We start from the raw sequence: 25,249 nt of genomic DNA on the forward strand, positions 1-25,249 counted from the left end.
GGCTCCTCTAACACATGTTCTCGTAGTGAAATATGGGCCCAAAGTTCTATTACTGGCAAGAGACAGACATCTGGGAGTTATCCTATTTTATGTGTAAAGTAAAAGATGATGTGGGATGGAGACTTAAGGAACAGTCCACTGAGAGATCAGGAGTGAGCAGAGGAGGAAGGAGAATAAGGAGGGGATAATCCCCACAAAAGTCCAAGGGGGCAAGTTTCAAGAATGAGAAAAGAAACGGTCAGGAGTATCACATGCTGCAGAGGTAAAGAGGTAGAATAGGACTGGACATAGGCACTTGGGTCAGTAATTAGGAGGTCCTGATGGCCTCAGAGAGTTACTGCAGCACAGGGTTGGGAGTGGAGGCAAAGCCGACAGGGAGTTTGGCAGTGGAAGAGCCTTTGTTGGGGAAGGCAGAGTCAAAGAGAGTCCTCACAGGAAGGGAGTGCCTGGGCAAAGTGGTGGGTCGAGAGTCGTTCACATGGATTGAACTTAATTGTATCTTTGAAAACAATTTTGAAGTTTCTTACATTGCCCTTACATTTTCTCCATAAAAATTTTTTGCGATGTCATCTTCCAACCCTAACAGGCAACTAAAATTCAAACGTGTATTTTAACCATACATAGTCACCCTGGAAAAATGCTCAGGTAGAAAGGCTGTGGGCACAACAGTTACATTGGATACATGCATAACCACAGCCTTATATCTGTGTCTTCTCTATGTCAGCATTTTGGAAGATCAGTTGAGTTTCTGTTTGTTTGTTTCTTTGAGACAAGGTCTCACTGTCACTCAGGTTGCAGTGCAGTGGCACTATATCCTCCGCCTCCCAGGTTCAAGCAATTCTCCTGCCTCAGCCTCCTGAGTAGCTGGGACTACAGGTGCACTCCACCACACCCAGCTAATTTTTGTATTTTTTAGTTGAGATGGAGTTTCGCCCTGTTGCCCAAGCTGGCCTTGAACTCCTGACCTGAAGTGATCCGCCCACCTTGACCTCCCAAAGTGCTGGGATTACAGGCATGAGCCACCGCTCCTGGCCGGATAGCCTTATAATCTTATAGAACATGCATTGGCAGTGAGCTGCAAGCCACACCTCGGGACAAGTGCTTTTCTTATATTATTTAATCCTCACAGTAGTCCTAGGAGCCGGGCACTTTTTTATTAAACCCATTTTCTATAGGAAGAAGGTAAGGAACAGAGTAAGACTGAAGCCTATGAATAATGAATCAACATAACTAGGACTATTTAAGTACATATAAATGAGACACTCTTAGGATTCAGAGTTTCTGGTATCCAGGTTATTCTAGCATCACATTTTAATGCCTTTAGTAGTAGACTGGATTTAAATTTTGAATAGTAATCTAGATGAACTTATTCTCACAGTAATAAGAATGTTCTTCACTGGAAGGTAAAACCTATATATTTAGGCTATGATAGCCCTTCTGATTTTAACTACTTATTTAATGAGAAAGTGGAATTAGTTTAAATCATGTATCTCATCACCTACCATGAGCCAGCACTGTCTTGACATTACAGAGGAGAAGCACCTGTGCCTGGCACATGGTTTTTCACTCACTAAACAATTTCTGAACAAATGAGTGAATGAATATAGTACGGCTTCTAACGCTAAGCAGCTTACAGTTTAATAAGGGAGGCAGACCAGGCAGCTGTGTTACAGGGAAAATAGGATATGAGCTCCATAAGGCAAGCTGGAGGTTGGTCCTGTCTAAGGGAGGAGGAGAGGGTGACATCAGCAAACCTTAAAGGGAAAAGAGGATTGTAAAGTGGGAGGCTGGGAAAGACTGAAAGAGAAAGATTCTGGGTAGGGTAAGTTCTTATGGGGCACAAGTAAAGGTAGAAGAGGATTGAGTACTCTTGAGGAGCAATGAAGATGTTCTGTTGAGACTGGATTATGGCCATTTCTATGAGGGTGAAATGGTGTGCAAGGCTAGAAAAAGGAGATTGAGGCTTTATAGTGGGGCCTCAAATGTTATGGCGAAGGATTTGTGGTAGCCATTCAAATGTTTTGAATAGGGTAGCAAAGTTTTCAAAGACAGTATGGCAATGGTGTGAAGGATGGGTTGGAAAGGGGAGAAACTGGGCTAGGGGATTAAGACCCTTTTATAGCAATACTGGTGAGAAGTAGTGAGCACCCGGTTACTGGGAGGTTATCGAGGAGATAGAACAGTGAGATACTGCAGAAGATAAGACTGGTAGACATTTGGAGAGAGGAAGAAGAGGGGGAATAGAAAGTTTGAAATTGGTAGTCCAAAGGAAAGAGAACATGGCAACTTGATGTCATGAATTTCAGGGTCAGTTACATTTCTGAGGGCCTTAAAAAACTGGCATATAATGAAAGGCATTGACTTTTTCTATTTGAAGGTTACTATCTTGTTTTTAAGGAGAAATTCAGTTGTATTTAAATTTCAAACAGGTTGCTAGAACACATCACGTCCAAGCAGAAAGCTACCTGGTGTACAACATCATGAGCAGTGGAGAGATTGAATGCAGCAATACCCTAGAAGATGAGCTTGACCAGGCCTTACCCAGCCAGGCCTTCATTTACCGTCCCATTCGACAGCGGGTCTACTCACTCTTACTGGAGGACTGTCAAGGTGAGAATTGGTTGGTCCCTCTTAGTAAAGGTTCTATTTGCAGTTGAGTTCTGAGAAACTGGCCAGATGAAATAGAGTGCATTCTTTCAAGACATGGAGACAATTAAATGGGTTTTATTTCCCTGTCAAATGTATAATTGCGAATACCACTGACATCTGTAAAAAATTAGGTGTAAGTGCCATTGGACATCTATATCTAATTAGCAGTAAGTTGATCAGTGTGCATTAAAAGAAGAATGCGTGATTTCTGTAAAATGTCATATTTTTATGCCTTAAAAGGATTTTTGCTTTTTTAAAACTGAAAATTATTTCCTCCTGTTGGGGAGAGTAGAGTATGCCTATTATTAGAAGAAAACAATGTCTACTTAGTCTTCCCTCAAAATGTGATTTTTATAAAATAATTTTACAAAATCTAGTGATCCTGTTTTTAAATACAAACAATTTTCCTTTGGTGTTTTAGTAATTTGTGTTTTTTCTCATCTATATTTCCATTATGTGCTTAGCAACAAGAGTAGAGGGTGGACCATCAAGGACCCAAATAGTGAAAATGAGGAATTTTAACCCCAAGGAGAAAGTTAGTGAAGGTCCCATAACTCACTGTTTGGAATAGTTTTGGGGGGAATCAGGAGTGTGGAAGAGCACTTCATATTAGAAACCAGAGATGTTGAATGCATTTAGTGACCTTCTATTTCAGTAAGGCCTTGTTCGTTTTAGACAGAGACCTTAGGTACTTTATGGTCTGATTTGAGAGTGCGTTGATAAGAAACATGGTCTACACACTATTACCAGGATAAGAGAGAGAAGGAGTAGGATACCGGTGAAAGTGGTCCGTTTGCCTAAACATCATTATTTCCAAACATGTCAATATTAACCTTACTCTGTTGTTCCAGAAAGTGAACATTTACATAATCTAAAAGTGGTGATAGAATCATCAGATGGAAAAGTCATCATTATTATTTTTGGATGATGGGGCTCGGGGTAGTGGGGTTATTTAAATCCAGTTTTTGTTAGATTGCTGTAGCGCTACCCAGTGTGCACTGCTTTCTCCCATACATACTGCAAGAGTTCACCGCTGTGACCTAAGGAAGCAGACATGAGAAAGATGTTTAAGCTGATTTAAAAACAGAAATAAAGAACCTGTGTGATAAACTCTGGAGCCAAATGTTATTTAAATCATTTTTTAAAATTTCTTTTTCTTACGCGCTCTCTACCCACATTCTTTCTTAACATGGATGTTTGCACATTGACTCTAATGATGGAAAAAAGAGATCTTCCTCATGAAAACATTTTTACATTAAATAATAATATTGGAATTATTTTCAGACTATTTCATTAAAATATAAACTTCACTAACCTAAATTTCATACTTTGTTAATGTAATGTATTTAGGACCAAGTGGATAACTTTATTAGATAACCACATAAACAGGAAAAACCATTCACATTGAACTTGTCTTCATGGTTGATCTTTAGTTTCTTTCTTTCTCCCTCAACTTTTTGGCTTTCTACATGAAGTTTACATTATTAAGATATGAAAATAAAATGCTGTTTTTGCTGATTTATATATGATGATAATAATGAAGTGTATCCTATGTTATTTGTTTGACTTAGTTTATGATCCCATTTGTATTTGAAAATGTTGTGTATTTTACAGTTGTTGAGTAGAGTGTTCTGTAAATGTCAGCAGTGTTAGTAAGGTTATTCCAAGTCTTTTACTGATTTTCTGTCTACTTGTTCTTAGTTCCCAGGAGAAAACGGTTAAAAACTCCAGCTCTTACTGTGGATTTGTCTATTTATTCCTTCAGTTCTGTCAGTTTTTGCTTTAGGTATTTTGAAACTCTGTTGTTAGGTGCATATACGTTGAGAACTGTTATGTTTCTTAATGAATTGACCCTTTTAATAGGAGAGTTCACTTTTAAAAACATGGTAATACCCTTTGTCCTAAAGTTGTCTTTGTTTTATTGTAATATAGTCACTCCAGTATTCTTACTGTTAATGTTTGCGCGATATGGTATTTTTTCTGTCCTTTTAAACTATTTCTTAACATCTAAAGTGCATCTCTTTTAAAAACAGCATGTCCAGTGTCAGTCTCTCTTTTAATTGGAATGTTCACACTGAGTGTAACTTTTGGTGTAATTAGGGCTCACTCTTCCGTTTTGCTCTTTGTTCTTTTTTTCCCACATTATTTTCTCATTTTCATACTTCTTTTGGATTAGTTTAATAATTTTTAGTATTGTGTTTTATGCACTCATTTGGATTATTAGATTTACCTTTTTTTTAAAAAAAGTAGTTGGCCAGGCACGGTAGCTCACGCCTGTAATCCTAGCACTTTGGGAGGCCGAGGCAGGCAGATCATCTGAGGTCAGGAGTTTGAGACCAGCCTGGCCAACATGGTGAAACCCTGTCTCTACTAAAAGTACAGATACTAGCTGGGCGTGATGGCAGATGCCTGTAATCCCAGCTACTTGGGAGGCTGAGGCAGGAGAATTGCTTGAGCCCAGGAGACAGAGGTTGCAGTGAGCCAAGGTCACACCATTACACTCCAGCCTGGGGACAAGATGGCGACATGAGTGATACTTCGTCTCAAAAAAAAAAGTGGTTGATCTGGGGTCTGTTAGATTGGTGCAAAAGTAATTGTGGTTTTTGCAATTTTAATATCTTTAACATCACCATTTACTATCAAATAATATACCATGTTACTAGCAATGTAAAAACCTTCTAACTGTGTATTTTCGTTCTCCCCAACATTTTTGCTACTGTCATTTTAGGTCTTGTACATATATATATTTTTTAAATTTGAAATAATTACAGATTCACAGGAAGTTGCAAGAATAGTATGTAGTTTCCCATGTACCTTTCACTCAGATTCCTCCAAAGATGACATCTTATATAATGTAATATCAAAGCCAGAAAGTTAACATCAGGTACAATGCTAACTAAACTGCAGACCTTATTCATTTGTGCCATTTTTTACATGCATGCATTTATGTGTGTGGGTGTGTAGGTCTGTGCAAAGATCCTGCAGCTACCCCACAGCCAAGATACAGAGCTGATTTGTTAGCACTTCCTCCATGTGCCCCTATGTCCTGACAGTCTTTCTTCCCCCCATTCCTGTCCTCTGGCAACTGCGAATCTGTTTTTCATCTCTATGTTCTTGTTCATTTCAGAATGTTATATAAATGGCAGCATACAATATGTAACCTTTGGAGATTATGCATATGTTTTAAACCCTATAATACATGAGGGGTTGGCACACTTTTTCTGTGAAGGGTCAGATAATAATAAATATTGTAGGTTTTGAGGGCTCCCTCCACAGTCCCCGTCACAACTACCCAATCCTGCTATTGTAGTGCAAGAGCAGCCATAGGCAACGTGTATATGAATGAGTGTGTCTGTGTGCCAGGAAGCCTTTATTCAATTTTCCCATGTGACAGAACTTGAATTTTATTTTATTGATTTATTTTTTTTTAGAGACAGAGTCTCACTCTGTTGCCCAGGCTGGAGTGCAGTGGCACCATCACAGCTCACTGCAGCCTTCAACTCCAAGGCTGAAGGGATCCTCCTCCCTCAGCCTCTTGAGTAACTGAGATGACAGGCATGCGCCACCACACTCGGCTAATTTTTAAATATTCTTTTTTTGAAGAGATAGGATCTCGCTATGTTACCTAGGCTGGTCTCAAACTCCTGACCTCAAGAGATCCCCCACGTCAGCCTCCCAAAGTGTTGGGATTACAGATGTGAGTTACTGCACCAGGCCAAAACTTGAATTTTTTTTTTTTGAGATGGAGTCTTGCTCTGTCGCCCAGACTGGAGTGCAGTGGCATGATCTCGGCTCACTGCAAGCTCCGCCTCCTGGGTTCACGCCATTCTCCTGCCTCAGCCTCCCGAGTAGCTGGGACTACAGGCAGCCGCCACCATGCTCGGCTAATTTTTTGCATTTTTAGTAGAGATGGGGTTTCACTGTGTTAGCCAGGATGATCTCGATCTCCTGACCTTGTGATCCACCCGCCTCAGCCTCCCAAAGTGCTGGGATTACAGGCGTGAGCCGCCGCGCCCGGCCAACTTGAATTTTATAGAGTATAATTTTCAGGAGTCACAAAATGTTCTTAAAAACATTTTTTTCCAAACATCAAAAAATATGAAAACGTTATTAGTTTTCAGACTGTTTAAAAGCAGGGAGATTTGACCCATGAGCTGGTAGTTTGCCAATTTCCACTTTAAATTATAGGCTTTATATACACTGCACACGCAGGCTGCTCTGGTGACTCCGGTGAGCGAGTGGGAAGTGAATGGGAAGGCCAGGACATGACCGTACACTGCTGTAGGTTTTATACATACTGCACACTTAGCACTATAATACATTAAAAAAATATTTCTTTCCTCAACAATAAATTAACTTACTGTAACTTTTTTACTTTATAAACTTTTAAATTTATTTAACTTTTTGACTCTTGTAATCAACACCTAACTTAAAATACAAACACATTATACAACTGGACAAAAAATTCTTTATATCATTCTATAAGCCTTTTTCTATTAGAAAAATTTTTAACTCTACCTCCTGAATTCATACTTTAGAAATTTTTAATTTTTATAAACTGCTTTGTTAAAAGCTCAGACACAAGCACACACATTAGTCTAGGACTCCACGGGGTCAGATCATCAAGGCTTTACCAGAAATGTGTATGCAGTCCGTCACTAACCGAATCATCGTTTATGCAGTACGGGACTGTATTTCATCTTTCTTTGGGGGATATAGTTTTGCTGCATATAGAATTTTAGGTCGTTCTGTATTTTCTCCTGGCTTGTGTAGTTTCTCATGAGACAACAAGGCTCATCTTTATCATTGTTCCCCATGTGTAATGTGGCTTTTCTCCTCTGGCTGTCTTTACAATTCCTCTCCTGTTTGCTGGATTTTGAGTAAGGTTCACTCTGCCCCCTTCATGGGATTCTTGAGGTTCCTAAATCTATGGGTTTCTATTTCCTATCAAATTTGGAAGAAATGAGCGTTTTTTTAAAGAAGATTTTGTCTTTCTCAATCTCTTTTGCCTCTTCCTCTGGGCCATTTGTTGACTTCTTCCTACAGGATCCACATAGTTTTGCTTATTTTCATGTCTAGCGTTTTTTGATTGTATGCTAGAACATTTTGGATACTAAAAAGAGTGTAGTTTAGTTCTGTCAGACAGTTACTCTACCTGCTCCTTCCGAGACATGCCTTTAAACTTCATTAGGCTGTGTCCATTGTGGCTTTTACTTTACAGCTAAGCACAGCCCTACTCCTAAGACAGGGCTTTCTGGGCTCTCACCAGAGTGCCCAAGGTGTGGAACGAGGTCTCTTCATGTTTGCTGGTGGTGGAAACTCCACTGTCTTCAAGCCCAATGCAAGCTCCATTGGTTGGCCAGCCCCAGGACATTGCCTGGCTTCTGTGAGTCTTACCCTATACCCCTATAGCTCTCTCTTCAGCCAGAGTGTAAAGGGCACTTGCCGTCTGCACACTGCCCTGCTCTCTGGTGCTCTGTCCTGCAGATGGTGGCCTCAATAGTCTTGATCTCCAGTCTCTGTCTCCTCATCTGAGGAACTACCTCCCTCACTAGGATACAGTCTGGACAGTGCCTATGGGCACAAAATTGGTGTGATAGAGGGTTGTTTCCCTTCTGTCTGGGATAACAATCTGGCACTGCCCATTGTCCATCACATGAATGCAGTTGCTAGAACCGTTTCTTCAGTTCTAGTGTTGATGGTAGGAAGGCTGGTCAGTGGCTCTGCGCATTCACAGACGACCACCCCCACTGTCCCCTGCTCAGTGGCTCTGCTCTATCACAGCCACCCCCACGGTCCTGTGGCGTCACAGGTACTGATAATGCCGACTGCAAAGTCGAGTGCTGGAGTGATTCATGTTCCTTTTTTACTGACTTTTTTTTTTCTTAGAAGGTTTCGAGATGTTCTCTTTATCCTGTGTTTAGCAAATCTCTGTTGTCTCAGTTCTCTTCTGGAACTGCTGTGAAATGCAGGCGGGGCTTCCTGGATTGATACTGTCTTTCTTCATCTTTTGATTCCTGTTTTTGTCTTTTTGTTCTACATTAAGGGAACATCTCTCCACTTCATTTCTCAGCTCTTTTATAGAAAAGTGTCCCCGCTTCTTCTCTTCATCAAGGCCTGCCTCCCCCAGCCCTGGATCAAGCCCACTGCCTCTCTCTGCCCCTCATCGAAGCCCTCTGCCCAACTTGACCAGCTGTCTGACTGATGATCATCTTTGTGCTGGGATGCCTGGCATCTAGGGACACCACCTCTTCTTCCCTTCCCCATTAAGCACCTGCTCTCTGCTGACCTCCTTCCTTCAGAGTTCCTCAGTTACACCCACTGTCTTCTTTACCTGGTCCTGCTTTAAAAAACTGTATCCATGTTGACTGTCAGATTCCAGCAGTTTTCTTTAAGTGTTTTCTGGAACAGTGTGAGGGGGGTAGGGAGGAAGGACATCTTAGGAGTCGTTAACATGGCAAACTCTCTCTCCCATATTATTGTTTACTTACCCAGATTATCCTGAGGATTTCGTCGGTTCCACAGCGTATGGTTCTTGATGGAATGAACAGATTACTCTCAGATTGGAGGATAAGAAATTAATTGTTGGATAACTAAGGTTACTCAGTCATCTTGGATTTGAGAGGTTACCTTTGAATTGGCCACCTGGGCAGAGCTGGGTCTGTGACACTGTGAGCCTGGCAATGCATGCTCTCATGCATCTACTGACCCAACTCTTTTTCTTCAGATGTCACCAGCACCTGCCCGGCTGTCAAGGAGTGGTTTGTGTATCCTGGGAACCCATTGAGGCACCCGGACCTCGTCAGGCCACTGCAGATGACCATTCCAGGTACAGGCAGCCTTTCTTTAAATGAACCACAGATCTTTCCATTCTATGATAAAAGTCTAAGAATGCATCAGTTATGGAAAGCATCTTTTACCAGAACTGCACAAATACTAGTTTTTATTTAAACCCTTGGCTCATGATTAATGTATCCATCTAATAAAGTCCCAAAATAATGGAAGGATGATGCTGTGGCAGGTTTACCCCGGACCATCTGCGGCGGTGCTCTGCCTCTTTCTCCATCTACCCTGGTCCAGGTCCACAGCAGTGGAGAGAGAAAAGAGACAGAAGGATGGCTGTGGTCAGCTCATGTTGCTGCCACAGCCCCAGCGCCTGACGTCTAGTTGTTGCTTGGTAGACGTCCACGGAGTTTAACAGGATAGGTTCTTCATATTTTGCTTGAATCAACAATCTTACCTTCACCCCACCACTGAAAGCATATTTTGATGAGTTCTGGCACCAGAAAGAGAAGATAAAGGAGGGTTATTTTAACTGGAAAGAAGGTTATATTTTCATGAGTAGTATCTTAAAACTTAATGAGACGTAAGGAAAAACAAAGTTCACCTACAGATTAGCTGAAGTATATCCAAAGAGCAGCCTTTCTTTCTGTGAGTTCGTAGTATCTGAAACAGGTCAGGAATGTACAAGTGTCAGGGTAGGGTTCTACATACAAACAGTTAAGGAAAAGGAGGCTAAGCTTCAGAGTTTATTTTTAGTGGCTCATGTCATTGTTTCACAGAACAAATACTTTCCTACAGTTTTGCTATTCCATTTTCATATGCATTACATTCTCTGGTGTGACTATTATTTTCCATCACATGAACCTGTAATTTACCAAGTATGGATCTGAGCATTATAATTGGTTTTTAAATAAATGGAATTGTATTGAGAGAGAAGTTGAGAAAAGCTATTGTAGGGAGTGTTTCCTTATTCTGTTAATCATAGACTAAAACCTTAAAAGTACTTATCAGAGAAACATAATTAAAATGCATTGACATTTGTTTTTACAGTAAGGAGCATTTTTTTAAAGGATAGCCAAAATAATTTTCCAAAAATGTTTTATTATATATGTAATTTTCATCTTATAGTATCTTTCCAAATATAATATGGAAAATGACTATTACATCTCTCTTCATTGTTTGAATTAAAGAGAACATTTGACCGTTCGTCATTGTGTCGAGTTAATTTTAAAGGCCACTCTATATAATGTTTTAATAAATTCCAGAAACTGTATAAGTATTAGAGAGACTACTTCAGAGCTTGTGAAAACATCCTCTGTTGCACTCCTAGAGTGGGAAAGCATGTGTGTAGCACCGTGGACCACACGTTGGGTTCTCTTCTGGAAGGAGCTCTGGAAGCCTGTGCCCTACATGGAGGGCCATGTCTCAAACACACTCATTCTCACAGCTATTACTCTAGAAATTGGATTTGAACTTTTATACGGAGGGCCACGTCTCAGACACATTCATTTCCACAGCTATTGCTCTAGAAATTGGATTTGAATTTTTATATGGAGGGCCACGTCTCAAACACACTCATTTCCACAGCTATTACTCTAGACATAGGATTTGAATTTTTATTCCAGATTATTTCAGTGGTGACTCCTTATTTACACTTGCATTAATGATGATAATTAAAAAGACAAGATTTTAAATTTTAAATGCTTTTCAGTATCTATGAGGAATATTGCCAAATGATTTTAGACAAAAATGGAAAACAGAGCATCCCATTTCCTCTCACGTATTCACATGAATACAACATACAATTAAAAACAGATCAGCCGGGTGGGGTGGGGTTGGGGGGGCTCATGCCTGTAATCCCAGCACTTTGGGAGGCCGTGGCAGGTGGGTCACCTGAGATCAGGAGTTTGAGACCAGCCTGGCCAACATGGTGAAACTCTGTCTCTACTAAAAATACAAAAATTAGCCGGGTGTAGTGGTGGGCACCTGTAATCTCAGCTACTCAGGAGGCTGAGGCAGGAGAATTGCTGGAACCCTGGAGGCGGAGTTTGCAGTGAGCCGAGATCACGCCACTGCACTCCAGCCCGGGCAACAACAGCAAGACTCCACCTCAAAAAAAAAAGTGAGATCCTGCCGATGGGCCTCCCCTTCTACCTGTCAGGAAAACCTGTGAAAGGTTCTTGTCGCACCATTAGAACCAGTTTTTCCTAAATGATACCCATACCTGATTTTCCTTGTTCTTCTAAGACAGTTTTAATTAGGGTGATCTCATAAGTGCTACATTTTCTGTGAGTTTTTCAATATAGTGGCCCATGTTCTTTTTTTTTTAAAGGCTTTTTCCTCTGACAGCACATGTGGTTTAATGCTTGCTTTCCTGAATTGTAGAAATAAAAGGAAATCACAAGTATTTTTCAACAAAGTAGAAGTGAGGCTGAAGGGTGCAGAAAAAAACTATAGAAATTAGTTAAAAATTAGTAAGGGGAAATAATCAAAATTAACGAGCCAGGGAGCAGAAAAAGAAATCTCATTCCTGGGTACTATGGTTTGAATGTTTGTACCCCCGCCCATCCAAATTCCTGTATTGAAAACCTAATCACTAATGTGATGGTATTCGGAGGTGGGGCCTTTGGGAGGGAAAGAGGTGATTAGATGGGATTCCTGCCCTTATAAAAGAGGCCCCTTCTTCCGTGTGAAGGTGCCAATGTGCCATCTGTGAACCAGGAAGTGGGGCCTCACCAGAAACCAACCATGCTGGCACCTTGATCTTAGACTTACAGCCTCCAGAAATTTTCTGCTGTTACAAGCTACCTAATTGATGGTGTTTTGCCATAGCATCTCAGATGGACTAAGACCCTGGTTTGTTTTATTCAGGGAGCTTATTTACATGCTTGTATTTCTGTGGGCCTCATCTTTTTTTTTTTTTTTTTCATTTATTTTCTTTTCTTTTTTTTTTTTTTTGAGACAGAGTCTCACTGTGTCACCCAGGCTGGAGTGCAGTGGCACAATCTCAGCTCACTGCAACCTCCGCCTCCTGAGTAGCTGGGACTACAGGCACGTGCCACCACACCCAGCTGATTTTTGTATTTTTATATTTTTAGTAGAGTCTGGGTTTCGCCTTGTTGGCCAGGCTGGTCTCAAACTCCTGGCTGCAAATGATCCTTCCGCTTTTGCCTCCCAAAGTGCTGGGATTACAGGCATGAGCCACTGTCCAGCATATGGGCCACATCTTTACGTGTGTGCATGTGGGAGCATGTATATAGGATATATGTACTACATTTCATTTCTTTTACAATGTATCATGGAAGATGATGTTTCTGGTAACACAGCTGAGCTTCCATTTCCCAAACCCAGCTTGTCAAGGTCCTTGATCTGTGCATGTGTGTCTACGCTTTCCCAGCACACTGCCTGCTCTGACTCCCCTTACTCACTTTCCTGACATTCTCCATTCTTTGGCTGGGAGTCTTGGCCCACACCAAAGGCAAGCATTTGAAATTGCCTTTACAGTCTCCAGAATTGGAGATTTGTCAGTTCTTCATTTTCAAAGTGCTGGTGGCTTTTTTTCTCTTCTAAGTGTCGTTTAAGTTACTTTGAGCATATCCTTATTTTAGAAACCTAGGAAAACTAATGCACACATCTAATTGGTAATTTGTCTATCTTGAAGGACCTTTTTAAAGTGGTGTTCAACAATCAGAAAGCTTAGTATTTCTTGGCTATACACATTTGATTTGCCAAAATTGCAGAATATCTTAGAAGATTATTTTACAAAACAAAATGAGGGTAAGTCATACATTTCATGAAAAAAGGACCATGTATTTGATTCAATCTGTCATTGCTATCAAACAGTTGTAGTGGCTTTCTTGTTCACCTCCTCTTACATACATCGTTGAAGGTTTTCATCTGACCCTTGTTGCAAGGTCAGTCAAGAAAGTGTCAACAAGTCTTGGAGGTTTCTGTGAGTGGTAAAAGGAAGCTGGTGTGTGTGTGTGTGCACATGCCCTTGAGGAAGCTGGTGTGTGGGTGTGCGTGTGCCTGCCCTTAAGGAAGCTGGTGTGTGGGTGTGCGTGTGCCTGCCCTTAAGGAAGCTGGTGTGTGGGTGTGCGTGTGCCTGCCCTTAAGGAAGCTGGTGTGTGGGTGTGCGTGTGCCTGCCCTTGGTGAGGCTCTGCTCATGTGGCTGCCAGTGTCTAAAACTGCCCCGACCATCGCAGATCAACATAAATTGGTTAAAATCTCTAAAGCGGTTTTTCACCAACTTGTAAAAAATAGTGTGAAGCTTTGTCAAATGTGTTAACAAATTCACATTAGAGTCACAAGAGTTAAATTTTGCATTACTACTTTTTATAGCCACTTTCACTGTTGAATCCATTAGATGGGAGTGGTGTAATGATGTCATTTTTGCAAGCATGAAATTAGAAAACTTATCCATGTAAGTATAGAGTTTGATGTATTGAGATGTAAATGTATTCTGTTTTGTTTATTATGAATGAATTTTTTTGCTTATTATAAATAGGCTTTTGAAGTTTATTCATCTAAAGATTCACTTTGCATGTGCGTAGTCAGGGTTTTTTGAGTTTTTTTTTTTTTTTTTTAATTTAAGTTCTGGGATACCTGTGCAGAACTTGCAGGATTGTTACAGAGGTATACATGTGCCATAGTGGTTTGCTGCACCTGTCAACCCGTCATCTAGGTTTTAAGCCCCACATGCATTAAGTATTTGTCCTAATGCTGCCCCTCCCCTTGCCCCCAACCCCCCGACAGGACCTGGTGTGTGATGTTCCCCTCCCTGCATCCATGTGCTCTCATTGTTCACCTCCCACTTATGAGTGAGAACATGCGGTGTTTGGTTTTCTATTCTTGTGTTAGTTTGCTGAGAATTATGGTTTCCAGCTTCATCCATGTCCCTGCAAAGGACATGCATGAACTCATTCTTTTTTATGGCTGCATAGTATTCCATGGTGGATATGTGCCACATTTTCTTTATCCAGTCTATCATTGATGGGCATTTGGGTTGGTTCCAAGCCTTGCTATTGTAAATAGTACTGCAGTAAACATACGTGTGCATGTGTCTTTATAGTAGAAAGATTTATACCTTTGGGTATATACCTAGTAATGGGATTGCTGGGTCAGATGGTATTTCTGGTTCTAGACCCTTGAGGAATTGCTACACTGTCTTCCACAATGGTTGAACTAATTTACACTCCCATCAACAGTGTAAAAGCATTCCTATTTCGCCACATCCTCACCAGCATAGTTGTTTCCTGCCTTTTTAATGATCACCGTTCTGACTGGCATGAGATGGTATCTCATTGTGGTTTTAATTTGCATTTCTCTAATGACCAGCGATGTGATGAGCTTTTTTCTTCATATGCTTGTTGGCCGCATAAATGTCTTCTTTTGAGAAGTGTCTGTTCATATCCTTTGTCCACTTTTTGATGGGGTTGTTTTTTTCTTGTAAATTTAAGTTCCTTGTAGATTCTGGATATTAGCCCTGTGTCATATGGATAGATTGCAAAAATTTTCCCCCATTCTGTAGGTTGCCTGTTCACTCTGATGATAGTTTCTTTTGCAGTGCAGAAGCTCTTTAGTTTAATTAGATCCCATTTGTCAATTTTGGCTTTTGTCACAATTGCTTTTGGTGTTTTAGTCATGAAGTCTTTGCCCATGCCTGTGTCCTGAATGGTATCATCTAGGGTTTTCTTCTAGGGTTTTTATGGTTTTAGGTTTTATATTTAAGTCTTTAATCCATCTTGAGTTAATTTTTGTATAAGGTGTAAGGAAGGGGTCCAGCTTCTGTTTTCTGCTTATGGCTAGCCAGTTTTCCCAGCACCATTTATTAAACAGGGAATCTTTTCCCTGTTGCTTGTTTTTGTCAGTTTTGTCAAAGATCAGATGGTTGTAGATGTGTGGTGTTATTTCTGAGGCCTTTGGTCTATATATCTGTTTTGGTACCAGTACCACGCTGTTTTGGTTACTGTAGCCTTGTAGTATAGTTTGAAGTCAGGTAGCATGATGGCTCCAGCTTTGTTCTTTTTGCTTAGGATTGTCTTGGCTATATGGGCTTTTTGGTTCCATATGAAATTTAGAGTAGTTTTTTCTAATTCTGTGAAGAAAGTCAATGTTAGCTTGATGGGAATAGCAATTGAATCTGTAAATTAGTTTGGGCAGTATGGCCATTTTCATGATATTAATTCTTCCTATCCATGAGCATGGGATGTTTTTCCATTTGTTTGTGTCCTCTCTTATTTCCTTGAGCAGTGGTTTGTAGTTCTCCTTGAAGAGGTCCTTCACGTCCTTTGTAAGTTGTATTCCTAGGTATTTTATTCTCTGTGTAGCAATTGTGAATGGGAGTTCACTCATGATTTGGCTGTCTGCTTGTCTATTATTGGTGTATAGGAATGCTTGTGATTTTTGCACATTGATTTTTGTATCCTGAGACTTTGCTGAAGTTGCTTATCACCTTAAGGAGTTTTGGGGCTAAGACAATGGGGTTTTCTAAATATACAATCATGTCATCTGCAAACAGAGACAATTTGATTTTCTCTCTTCCTATTTGAATACCTTTTATTTCTTTTTCTTGCCTGATTGCCCTGGACAGAACTTCCAATACTATGTTGAATCCTTGTCTTGTGCTGGTTTTCCAAGGGAATGTTTCCAGCTTTTGCCCATTCTGTATGATATTGGCTTTGGGTTTGTCATAAATAGCTCTTGTTATTTTAAGATATAGTCCATCAATACCTAGTTTATTGGGAGTTTTTAGCATGAAGCGCTGTTGAATTTTATCAGAGGCCTTTTCTGCATCTATTGAGATAAACATGTGATTTTTGTCATTGGTTCGTTTATGTGATTACGCTTATTAATTTGCATATGTTGAAGCAGGCCTGCATCGCAGGGATGAAGCCGACCTGATCGTGGTGGATAAACTTTTTGATGTGCTGCTGGATTCGGTTTGCCATTATTTTATTGAGGATTTTCGCATCAATGTTCATCAGGGATATTGGCCTGAAATTTTCTTTTTTTGTTGTGTCTCTGCCAGGTTTTGGTATCAGGATGATGCTAACCTCATAAAATGAGTTAGGGAAGAGCCCCTCATTTTCTGTTGTTTGGAATAGTTTCAGAAGGAATGGTACCAGCTCCTCTTTGTACCTCTGGTAGAATTCAGCTGTGAATCCGTCTGGTCCTGGGCTTTTTTTTTGTTGCTAGGTTATTCATTACTGCGTCAATTTTAGAACCTATTATTGGTCCATTCAGGGATTCAACTTCTTCCTGGTTTAGTCTTGGAAGGTGTATGTGTCCAGGAATTTATCCATTTCTTCTAGATTTTCTAGTTTGTGTAGAGGTGTTTATAGTATTCTCTGATGGTAGTTTGTGTTTCTGCGGGATCAGTGGTGATATCCCCTTTACCATTTTTATTGTGTCTCTTTGATTATTCTCTGTTTTCTTATTAGTCTGGCTAGCAGTCTATTTTGTTAATCTTTTCAAAAAAAAAACCAGCTCCTGGATTCACTGATTTTTTTAAGGGTTTTTCATGTCTCTATCTCCTTCAGTTCTGCTCTGATCTTAGTTATTTCTTGTCTTCTGCTAGCTTTTGAATTTGTTTGCTCTTGCTTCTCTAGTTCTTTTAATTGTGATGTTAGGGTGTCAATTTCATATCTTTCCTGCTTTCTGATGTGGGCATTTAGTGCTAGAAATTTCCATCTTAACACTGCTTCAGCTGTGTCCCAGAGATTCTGGTACGTTGTCTCTTTGTTCTCACTGGTTTCAAATAACTTCTTCATTTCTGCCTTAATTTTGTTATTTACCCAGTAGTCATTCAGGAGCAGGCTGCTTGGTTTCCATGTAGTTGTGCAGTTTTCAGTGAGTTTCTTAATCCTGAGCTCTAATTTGATTGCACTGTGGTCTGAGAGACTGTTTGTTATGATTTCTGTTCTTTTGCGTTTGCTGAGGTGTGTTTTACTTCCATTTATGTGGTTGATTTCAGAATAAGTGCTGTCTGGTGCTGAGAAGAATGTATATTCTGTTGATTTGGGTTGGAGAGTTCTGTAGATGTCTATTACGTCTGCTTGGTCCAGAGTTGAGTTCAAGTCCTGAATATCCTTGTTAATTTTTTGTCTCGTTGATCTAATATTGACAATGGGGTGTTAAAGTCTCCCACTATTATTGTGTGGAAGTCTAAGTCTCTTTGTAGGTCTGTAAGAGCTTGTTTTATGAATCTGGGTGATCCTGTATTGGGTGCATATATATTTAGGATAGCTACCTAGCTACCTCTTCTTGTTGCATTGATTCCTTTACCATTATGTAATACCCTTCTTTGTCTTTTTTGATCTTTGTTGGATTAAAGTCTGTTGTATTAGAGACTAGGATTGCAACCCGCCTTTTTTTTTTTCTTTCCATTTGGTAAATATTCTGCCATCCCTTTATTTTAAGCCTATGTGTGTCTTTGCACATGAAATGGGTCTCCTGAATACAGCATACCAGTAGGTCTTGACTCTTTATCCAAATTGCCAGTCTGTGTCTTTTAATTGGGGCATTTCACATTTACATTTAAGGTTAATATTGTTATGTGTCATCATGATGCTATTTTGCACATTAGTTATTTTGCACATTAGTTGATGCAGTTTCTTCATGGTGTTGATGGTCTTTATTTTTTGGTGTGTTTTTGCAGTGGCTGGTACCAGTTTTTTCTTTCCTTATGTAGTGCTTCCTGCAGGAGCTCTTGTAAGGCAGGCCTGGTGGTAACAAAATCCCTCAGCATTTGCTTGTCTGTAAAGGATTTTATTTCTCCTTTACTTGTGAAACTTAGTTTGGCTGGATATGAAATTCTGAGTTGATTTGCAGAAGAATTTTCTTTATAAAATTGAAGTTTTAAGGGATGTCAGTGTTTTTGCCATTTTTCCAGTTCCAAAGTGATTCCATTCCATTCTAGAAATTTGGAGTATGTAACTTGAAATCCTTAATAAAATTTGGATTCAATTAAAAAAAGAAAGAAATTCTGAGTTGAAAATTCTTTTCTTTAAGAATGTCGGGGCCAGGCGCGTTGGCTCACACCTGTAATCCCAGCACTTTGGGAGGCCGGATCATGAGGTCAAGAGATTGAGACCATCTTGGCTAATATGGTGAAACCTTGTCTCTACTAAAAATACAAAAAATTAGCCAGGGGTTGTGGCATGCACCTGTAGTCCCAGCTACTTGGGAGGCTGAGGCAGGAGAATCACTTGAGCCCAGGAGGCAGAGCTTGCAGTGAGCTGAGATCGTGCCACTGCACTCCAGCCTGGATGACAGAGCGAGACTCCATCTCAAAAAAAAAAAAAAAAAAATGTTGGATATTGGCCCCCTACTCTTTTGTGGCTTGTAGGGTTTCTGCAGAGAGATCTGCTGTTAGTCTGATGGGCTTCCCTTTGTAGGTAACCTGACCTTTCTCTCTGGCTGCCCTTAACATTTTTTCCTTCATTTCAACTGTGGAGAATCTGAAAATTAGGTGTCTTAGGGTTGCTCTTCTCAAGGAGTATCTTATTGGTGTTCTCTGTATTTCCTGAATTTGAATGTTGGTCTATCTTATTACGTTGGGGAAGTTCTCCTGGATAATATCTAAAGTGTGTTTTCCAACTTGGTTCCGTTCTCCCCATCTCTTTCAGGTACACCAATCAATCGTAGGTTTGGTCTTTTCACATAGTCCCATATTTCTTGGAGGCTTTGTTCGTTCCTTTTCATTCTTTTTTCTCTAATCTTGTTTTCACACCTTATTTCAGTAAGTTGATCTTCAATCTATGATATCCTTTCTTCCACTTGATTGATTTGGCTATTGATACTTAGGTGTGCTTCACGAAGTTCTCGTGCTGTGTTTTTCAGCTCCATCAGGTCATTTATGTTCTTCTCTGAACAGGTTATTCCAGTTAGCAGTTCCTGTAAGTGTTCATCAAGGTTCTTAGCTTCCTTGCATTGGGTTAGAACATGCTCCTTTAGCTCAGAGGAGTTTGTTATTACCCGTCTTCTGAAGCCGAGTTCTGTCAGTTCATGAAGCTCATTCTCTCTGTCCAGTTTTGTGCCCTTGCTGGAGAGGAGTTGCGATCATTTAGAGAAGAGGCATTCTGGTTTTTGTAATTTTCAGCATTTTTGTGCTGTTTTTTTCTCATCTTCATGGATTTATCTATCCTTGATCTGTAAGGCTGATGACCTTTGGATGGGGTTTTTGTGTAGGTGTCCTTTTTGTTAATGTTGATGCTGTTACTTTGTTAGTTTTTCTTGCAACTGGCCCCTCTTCTGCAGGTCTGCTGCAGTTTGCTGGAGGTCCACTCTATACCCTGTTTGCCTGGTATCACCAGCGGAGGCTGCAGAACAGCAAATATTGCTGCCTGCTCCTTCCTGTGGAAGCTTCCTCCTAGAGGAGCACCGACCAGATGCCAGCCGGAGCTCTCCTGTATGAGGTGTCTGTCAACCTCTGCTGGGAGGTCTCTCCCAGTCAGGAGGCATGGGGAGGAGGGACCCATTGAGGAGGCAGTCTGTCCCTCAGCAGAGCTCGAGTGCTGTGCTGGGAGAAACCTCCTTGCCAGGATTTGCTGCTGCTCTCTGCAGAGCTGGCAGGCAGGAACGTTTAAGTCCACTGAAGCTGCACCCACAGCAGCCCCTTCCCCCAGGTGTTCTGTCCCAGGGAGATGGGATTTTTATCTATAAGCCCCTGACTGGGGCTGCTGCCTTTCTATCAGAGATGCCCTACCCAGTGAGGAGGAATCTCGAGAGGTAGTCTGGCCACAACCACTTTGCTGCACTGTGGTGAGTTCCGCCCAGTCCAAACTTCCCAGCCTCCCAGCACTGTCAGGGGAAGACTGCCTACCAAGCCTCAGTAATGGCAGATGCCCCTCCCCCCACCAAGCTCGATCATCCCAGGTGGACTTCAGACTGCTGTGCTGGCAGTGAGAATGTCAAGCCAGTGCTCCTTAGCTTGCTGGGCTGCATGGAAATGGGACCCACTGAGTGAGACCACTTGGCTCCCTGGCTTCAGCCCCCTTTCCAAGGGAGTGACAGTTCTGTCTCGCAGGGGTTCCAGGCACCACTGGGGTACAAAAAAAAACTCCTGCAGCTAGCTCTGTGTCTGCCCAAACAGCTGCCCAGTTTTGTGCTTGAAACCCAGGGCCCTGATGGTGTAGACATACAAGGGAATCTCCTGATCTGCGGATTGCAAAAACTGTGGGAAAAGCATAGGATCTGGGCTGGATAGCACCATCCCTCACGGCTTCCCTTGGCTGGCTGAGAGAGGTCTCCAGCTCCTTGCACTTTCTGGGTGAGGCAGCACCCCACCCTGCTTCTGCTCACCCTCCATGGGCTGTACCCACTGCCTAACTAGTCCCATTGAGATGAACTGGGTACCTCAGTTGGAAATACAGAAATCACCAGCCTTCTGCGTTGGAATCGCTGGGAGCTGCAGACCGGAGCTGTTCTTATTTGGCCATCTTGCCAGATCTCCAGTATTTTCAGTTCGTGGATTGATTACGATCATAGCCATGACATGACCACAAGGTCCCACAATAGGCCGTCTGCAGGCTGAGGAGCAAGGAGAGCCAGTCCAAGTCCCAAAACTGAAGACCTTGGAGTCCAATATTCGAGGGCAGGAAGCATCCAGCATGGGAGAAAGATGTAGGCTGAGAGGTCAGGCCTGTGTCTCCAGTTTTCTGAGTTTTTTTGTTTGTTTTTTTTGTTTTTTGTTTTTTCCTTTTGGTCAGGAATGATCTACCAACAGACAATGCTAAATAAATACTCACTTAAATTGAACTTGTGAATTCAAGCTTTCACAAATGATCTGAGCTATAAGATATATGCAAGTTAATTCAAGGAGTTTCACTTCTTACATCCTGAGAATAGACACAAGCCAGGCAGTTTTATGTTTTTATTAACCCTAGGAATATGCAAGGAAAATAACCTTAAAATAACTCAAAAACCTACCTATTAAAAAACTTATTTCCATTTAAAAAGCACATGTAAGTGCCATGGCTTAGCATCCAGCATGCCTTTCACTCTTCTGTGTTTGTAGCTGTGGAAACAGCAATGGGGCACTCTGGAGGTGCGTTCACAACTCTCCCCCAGGGCCAAGTCCTCCAGACACCTCTCAGGACAGCCTTTAGAGCTGCCCACCATAGAACTGCCTCCTTTGCCTGCTCTTCTGCATTTCCCCCTGGGGCTTGGTCCCTCCTGAAAAGACCCTGAGGCTGTCCTGTCCATCTGTTCACACAAAACCTTTTACCAAATTGTGTGCTGGGGTTTTTGAAGCTGATGCATTTTAGAAGTGATGCTGGTGGGTGACCTGGGGACCAGATTGCTTGTTTTGGTCTCTAAGTTCTTGTTGGAAACATCTCAGCTGCCCATGAGGCTCTGGGTGAAACATGAGGGCCACCTTCGATCTTTATTGGCAAAGTCTTATCTTTATACAAGACCTAGATGACTGGATGGGTGTGGATGGAGTCCTCTTACACACCAGATAAAGTTTGAGTTGCCCTCCCCTGAGTTGGTCTGCCTTCCAATTCTGATGCAAGTACATTTCCTTTAAACTGAAATTACTTACTAACAATTCCCTTGCATCGCAACCCTCCTGAGTTATCACACCTGAGTTAGCCATTCTTTTTAGAGTTTACCACTAGAAGAGAAGTGATCTAAATGATCCTCCAAAAACATCCACACCCTCCCCTGGGTAAGAGGATGCCTGGAAACCTGTCAGCTGAGAAATAAACCTCTGTATGGCTAGGAGGAGCTAACATTTTACCGCATTTATGAAAAGAAGTAACTTTGTAATTAAAGCCTTTTTTGTAGAGTGGTCAGAGGACTTCTGCATATTCTGAGGATGTTCCGTTCTGGTAGTAGCATTAAAAGACAATAACCTTGGAGTATATTATCTTCCATTAAATACCTGCAAGTTCTGGAGAGAGCTATGGAGATATCTTATCTCCTAAATTAGTATTCACGTAGGCATTCAATAAATATTTCTTGGCAAAATATTGATTGAATTTAGGATGAAAATTTTTTATATTAAAGAGATTTATGAGGACATTTTTCCTACTCTGGTGATTTTCTATAATCTATTATATCATTAGAACCCCTCAAGAGCCAATTTCTTTATTGTTGGCAAGTTACTTGTTTTCTGTGTGTAAATGATTTTGTAGCCTTTTTGTTGAAACTCAGCAGCCGAATCACCTGGCTGGTGTGTTAAAACACAGATTGCTGGGCCCTACCCCTAGAATTTCTGATTGAGTAAGTCTAGGGTAGGACTGAAGAATTTGCATTTCTGAGTTCCCAGATGATACTAAGGCTGTTGGTCTAATAAAAGATGTGGGAGAGAGAGAAAACCTGTTGATTCCATAAGTTGTTTACCGGCTTTGTTCACTAGTATGTCACTACGTGTCACGGCCTCTGAAGACTGAGAACCGATGAATCGTTCAGTCCGTTTGCTGGCACTGTTGCCTTCGGTTCTGGCCTCACACTGGTTCCTGAATAGACCCACCTTGGAAGAACTGATGAGATCGTTCAGTCCATTCACCTGCACCATTGCCTGCGGTGCTGGCCTCTCTCTGGTTCCTGAGCAGCCCCACCTTGGAATCCCACTGTCCTCTATTGCAGTGGATGTCCCCATCACCACCTGGTCAAGTCCATAGATCTGAAGTCCCAGTCACCTCAGCATACTTCCCCTAATCATTTCGTGGATCCAGTCCCTCACCTCTTTGCCTGCCTCTTGTTTTTGCCTTTATATTCCCCGAGTCAGCTTCCCACTGCTGCCAGAGTCCTCCTGCGTAGCAGACTTGATGGTGGTCTTCCTTAGGGCATCCCTCCAGTGTGTTCCTGTTGCACTTGGGACACTTCCCTTCCCTGAACTTCCCTTTTTCTTCTCTCATCTTTGTTCATTTCTGCCCCCTCTTCAAATCTCAGCTCAAGTCTCTTCCTCACAATGTCTCTGCTCCGCAGCAGGAGTCCTCTGCCCTACACGTTGTAGTTGGACATGAGTGTATTTGGTTAGTTTCAGTGTGCTCCACTGATTGTAAATGTTCCCGAGGGCAGACAGTGAGTCATTTCCCTGTGTCGGCACCTCCTTTGGTGCCTGGCATGTGATTGGTTGGATGCTTGGGTAGAGGGCAGGAAGGCTGGAAGGCTTTTATCACTGTCCATTGTTGCCTCCTTTCAATCCCAGAAGAAGTTTTGTTTATAAGTGTCCTTTATCCAGCAAAGTCCAGCCCAATGTTCCCACCAGTCTCTTCCATGAAAATTTATTAATGCCCTGCCCCAATTTGTTTGTTACTCTCTTTGACCTTCAGAACTCTACCAGGCTGGGCACAGTGACTCATGCCTGTAATCCCAGCTCTTTGGGAGGCCTAGGTGGGAGGACCACTTGAGGCCAGGTGTTCAAGACCAGCCTGGGCAACATAGCAAGACACTGTCTCCAAAAAAAGGAAAGGAACTCCTGTCATAAAACCTTCACACTCTTGTAATATTTGCACAACCTTCTCCTGCAAGCTCTTCCAAGGTAGCAACTGTTCATCTTTCACGTGGGGCCACTCAGGTGCAGAGCACCTAGAATTGTATGTATCAGTGCATATGAATGGAGCTTCAGTTCTCAGCCTTCATAGAAACTTTTGTGACAATATGGTAGGAAAAATGTTGGTAAACAATTGATGGATTTTGTGTTTCTTCCTTCCTGTCTTGTTTATTAGACAGATACCTGGAAATCTCTTTCTTGGATGTCTAAGCCCATCTCATGGAGTCTGAACCTGTAGGGAGTGAATAAGAGATCACAAGTAAATACTGTTCCTAATTGTGTATTCAGGAAGTCTCTCATTTATCATTTCCACTAGACAGTCCTGCATTGCTTAGCCACAGTGATCAGTTCTGAGAAATGCGTCGCAAGGTGATTCTCTCGTGAGAACATCATAGAATGTACTTGCACAAACCTAAACGGTGTGGCCTATGTCTCCCAGGCTACAAACCTGTGAAGCATGTGGCTGCCGAATACTGTAGGCAGCTGTAACACAGTGGCAAGCATTTGTGTATGTAAACATTCCTAAACATAGAAAAGGTAGAGTAAAAATAGGGTATTGTGATCTTACGGGACCACCATTATATATGAGATCTGTCAGTGACCAAAATGTTGTTATGTGGCGCATGGCTGTACTGGGTTCTACTAAATAGATGTAATGAATCTTTTTTTTTTTTTTGTATTAAATTTTCATGTGTAAGCAATGAAACACAGGTAAAATCTTTCCACTCTCCATCTCCCTGCATGCTGATGGGGACATGACCTTTCAGCCATGTTCATAAATGTCTTATTCACGTTAAAAAAGGACTAGAAACTTGTATTTCAAAATATGGTTATATCTGGGTGGTAGAATTGTACATTGTTTTTATTTTCTTCTTTATACTTTCCTGTCTGAATTGTAGTCAAAAAATGATTTTCAAAATCTTTAGTATATTTGAAATAACTGTGATAATGGAAGATTCATTATTTACTTTAGATCCGAGACTAGTAAACTTCTGTGAAGGGTAATGTAGAAAATATTTCAGGCTTTGCAGGCCACATGGTCTAGGTTACTCAGGTTGGTCGTTGAAGCCTGGAAGGAACTGTGGACGATACCCACGTGTGCACACGTGGCCCAGTAAAGAGCCTCAGCCTCAGATGCTGTAATTGGAATTTCGTGTGGTTTTCCTGCATCATGAAATATCATTTTTACTTTGGTTTTTTTTTCAGTCATTTAAAAATATGAAAGCCCTTCTTAGTTCATGGGCTGCATAAAAACAGGCAGGAGCCGGGTTTGTCCCGAGACTGCACACGTTGCCTGAGTTGATTATTCT

At 41.4% G+C, this 25,249-nt stretch overlaps 1 protein-coding gene across 8 annotated transcripts in view; it reads left to right on the forward strand.

The window, feature by feature from the left end:
• FAM120B (family with sequence similarity 120B) overlaps positions 1–25,249 on the forward strand; it is a 117,707-nt gene that overhangs the window by 13,921 nt on the left and 78,537 nt on the right. For all 8 annotated transcript variants that reach the window (XR_004029430.1, XM_030809995.1, XM_030809990.1 and 5 more), the window contains exons 3-4: positions 2,430–2,610; positions 9,377–9,478. Coding sequence is in view for 7 of the 8 variants with exons in the window: in XM_030809995.1 (XP_030665855.1) it covers positions 2,430–2,610; positions 9,377–9,478 (283 nt within the window). In the remaining variant the exon portion in view is untranslated. The remainder of the gene's footprint in view (positions 1–2,429; positions 2,611–9,376; positions 9,479–25,249) is intronic.

The sequence above is a fragment of the Nomascus leucogenys genome, chromosome 3, assembly GCF_006542625.1.
Source record: "Nomascus leucogenys isolate Asia chromosome 3, Asia_NLE_v1, whole genome shotgun sequence".
Taxonomy (NCBI): domain Eukaryota; kingdom Metazoa; phylum Chordata; class Mammalia; order Primates; family Hylobatidae; genus Nomascus; species Nomascus leucogenys.